Source organism: Gavialis gangeticus, unplaced genomic scaffold, assembly GCF_001723915.1.
Source record: "Gavialis gangeticus isolate Ggan-Ray unplaced genomic scaffold, GavGan_comp1, whole genome shotgun sequence".
Lineage (NCBI taxonomy): Eukaryota > Metazoa > Chordata > Crocodylia > Gavialidae > Gavialis > Gavialis gangeticus.
In genome coordinates, this window is record NW_017729032.1 from 177,836,767 (window position 1) to 177,839,689 (window position 2,923).

Sequence of the window (2,923 nt, forward strand, 5' to 3'; positions counted from 1 at the left end):
CCTGAGGTCCCTTCCAACCCTAATTTTCTATGATTCTGTGAATCACAAGCTGAATCCAGAAAATTCAAATGTGAACCTATAGTGTCAAAAACAGTCTAACCTGTTATGGTCTGTCTTTGCAAGAGAAGAATTGCTCTACTATTTTTCTAGCATCATAAAGTGAGTGAAAGCTAAGAGCTGGCATTTTTAGAGGATTGCCTTGAAAACCACTGTTCTAGTCCCACTTTAATTAGTCAAGATAGGACATAAGTAATCTTCAAGTAATAGATAGGCCTTGTACTAGTTACCTGCAGGAAAAGAATTTCAGACAATAAGGTCAAAGTGGAGGTATTAATACATTTATCAACCAATAGACAAAGGGCCAGATTCACCTACAGAATTATGCTGGCATGAGCCAGAGTAGATCTTTGCGCAGGGCTCCATTATCTGGCACTCAACCAAGGAAATGGTTGAAGCAGTGCAGAACAGCCACTGGGCTTTACCATCTACCCAGTTTCACTGGACTGAAGAGGGCCAGAGTCTCAGAAATAGATAGTACTGACTAGGCACAAAGCATAGAAAGAAAGTGATAGATTTAACACATTTCCTCTGCAGTTATCCTTTAAGTGAAATGACTATCATGTGCAGGCAGCTTAGATAAAGTGGAGAGGTATATTTTATCCAACCCTGCAAGACCACTGGTGAGAGATACATACACAGAGAAAAGTACAAAGTTCAGTCAAAGAAAGAAAGAGGGCCTCTGAGCAGATTACAAAGTAAGGTATTTGGGACAGCAGACCATGTAAGAGCTGACTCAACATATCTGTAAAAATTACAAGAAAGGCAGAGCAGAGCATGAGAAGTAGATAAGAATGAAAGAAAACCACTTCCTAAGTATGCAAAAAACCTGGGGTCATTGATATACTCAAGCCGGGAGGCTGCTCCAACACACTAGTTAAAGCGTGTCAGAGCAGACTTGATTACCTGAGTCTGCTGGAGTGTGGCAATTGCCATGCTCCAGCTAGCCTCTGCGTCTTGTGTATCAGTGCCCCCACACTTCAAAATGGTGACGAGGACACTTAAAGCTCATCTGATGAGTTTTAGATAAAGTGCCCCCACCTCCATTTTGAAGCATGGGGATACTGATACATGAGATGCTCTGGGAACTCTGCGAGCTGCTCTAATTAAAGTGCCTCCTCCCTGTCCTCCACCCCCAAAGCACATGTAAAAATGCCCTGAGATAATAAGTTAAGCCTCCTTTCTCCCCTCCCATTCTGAAAACAGCTTGAGGCTGGCAGGCAGTACAGACATAAGTTACAGAAGACATTCTGTTTTGAAACATCTTCATCAGAACTGTCATGCAATGAGGGTTCAGATTTTCACTGGATCAGCCATTTTTGAAGCAGTCTGCAGATGTGCACTTGTGTTTGGTTAGGGCTATAAACTGCTTTCTGTGGCTGGATCGGGTGAAAATTGTCACTTCTGTCAGCTCTGCGGCTCACAAAGACACTCTCATGGACCCAGAGGGACAGCCTTCCATTTTCAGCTCCCTCTGTGAAAAAATGAAGTTTATTTCCTACCGATGGGGACTTTTTTATCATCTTGTACCATCTACACTTTTCCCAGAGCCTGATGAAGGGATTTTGTTTCCAAAAGCTTGCAGAAAAGGACAATTTTCTTATGATTTTCCCAGTTGGTCTAATAAATAGTATCATTTTGAAATCAAGAATTCTAGTTTTTTGTATGTCTTTTTGTCTCAGACCAACACGGCTACCAAGTACACCCCTAAATATACATTTGGCACTTTTATAGTCTTTTTTCACTTCTTTCAAAACACTTTATGAGGTGAACAGACTACCTTTTATAAGGAATGTGCAACACCTACAGAGCTATGTTATGCTGTACAGCTGTGTGAATTTTGACCAGTCACTCCCATCAGTGCCAGAACCAGGAATAGAACTGTGACTTCCAGACTCATTCTTGTGCCCTATCCACTAGCACTGGAAGACTATGGAGAATCAAGAAAGAATCAAGAAAGGAGGGAGTAGCACACTGAAAAATAAAGCTAACAAGAAAAAGTACTTATGAAAAGGAAATAAATATTAATCAATTTTTATTTTTTAAAAAAGGAATTACCTTCCCGAAGCAAAAGTGCCTGTTCCACTTTGCTATTGGGGGCTGCAAGTTCAAGGGCACATTTGAATTCAGCATTCCTGCACTTCAAGCTAGCACCATAATCCGTTAACAAGTTAATAACGTCTGCACTGGATTTCCTAGCTGCAGCATGAAGTGGGGTGTCCAATCCTTTACCCAAGTCAACATTGGCTCCTTTAAAGAACACACATACACACACAGAGAAATGAACAGACCACAGTTAGCAGGCCACAGTTACCATTCACTTTGTTCTTCATCATTTAACTTAAATGCATCTGAGGATATGCAAGAGTCTTCCATTACCACAATTATCTTGTGATAACTGTAGTGCTTAGTCTCCACAAAAAACAGACTGCTATAATAATAATCTTCAAAATACTTAGAAGCAAAATCAGAGCAAGATAGAAAATAAAAAAGTTGAGCAATTGTTGCGTCTTTTGACTACCTATTTTAAAACAATGTTTAAAATCTATTGTAGTAGTCATCAGATTAATTTAATTACTTTAGAAGAATTGTAAGTAAAGCATTTATCTGGGGCTAATAGAGAGACACAGATTAGGCCATATTCTTTGCTTGTGTAAACTAGCATTGATACATAGGTGACAAACATATATGTCATTGAGAAGCTGTCCTGTTGTGTAGGGCTCTTTATAGGGATTACTCTAATGAGCATCTTCTCTTTGGATAAATGATCTTCCCTCTGTATTTAGTGAGCAGTGGATGAAGTGAATGCTTTGCCTGGCTCTTGATTTTCTGACACTCTAAGGGAACTGATTCAGACCACACGGTA

At 40.0% G+C, this 2,923-nt stretch overlaps 1 protein-coding gene across 2 annotated transcripts in view; it reads right to left on the reverse strand.

The window, feature by feature from the left end:
- The window catches only part of ASB11 (ankyrin repeat and SOCS box containing 11), a 29,341-nt gene that overhangs the window by 5,566 nt on the left and 20,852 nt on the right, over positions 1-2,923 (reverse strand). For both annotated transcript variants that reach the window (XM_019523969.1, XM_019523968.1), the window contains exon 6: positions 2,116-2,307. In XM_019523969.1, the coding sequence (XP_019379514.1) occupies positions 2,116-2,307 (192 nt within the window). The remainder of the gene's footprint in view (positions 1-2,115; positions 2,308-2,923) is intronic.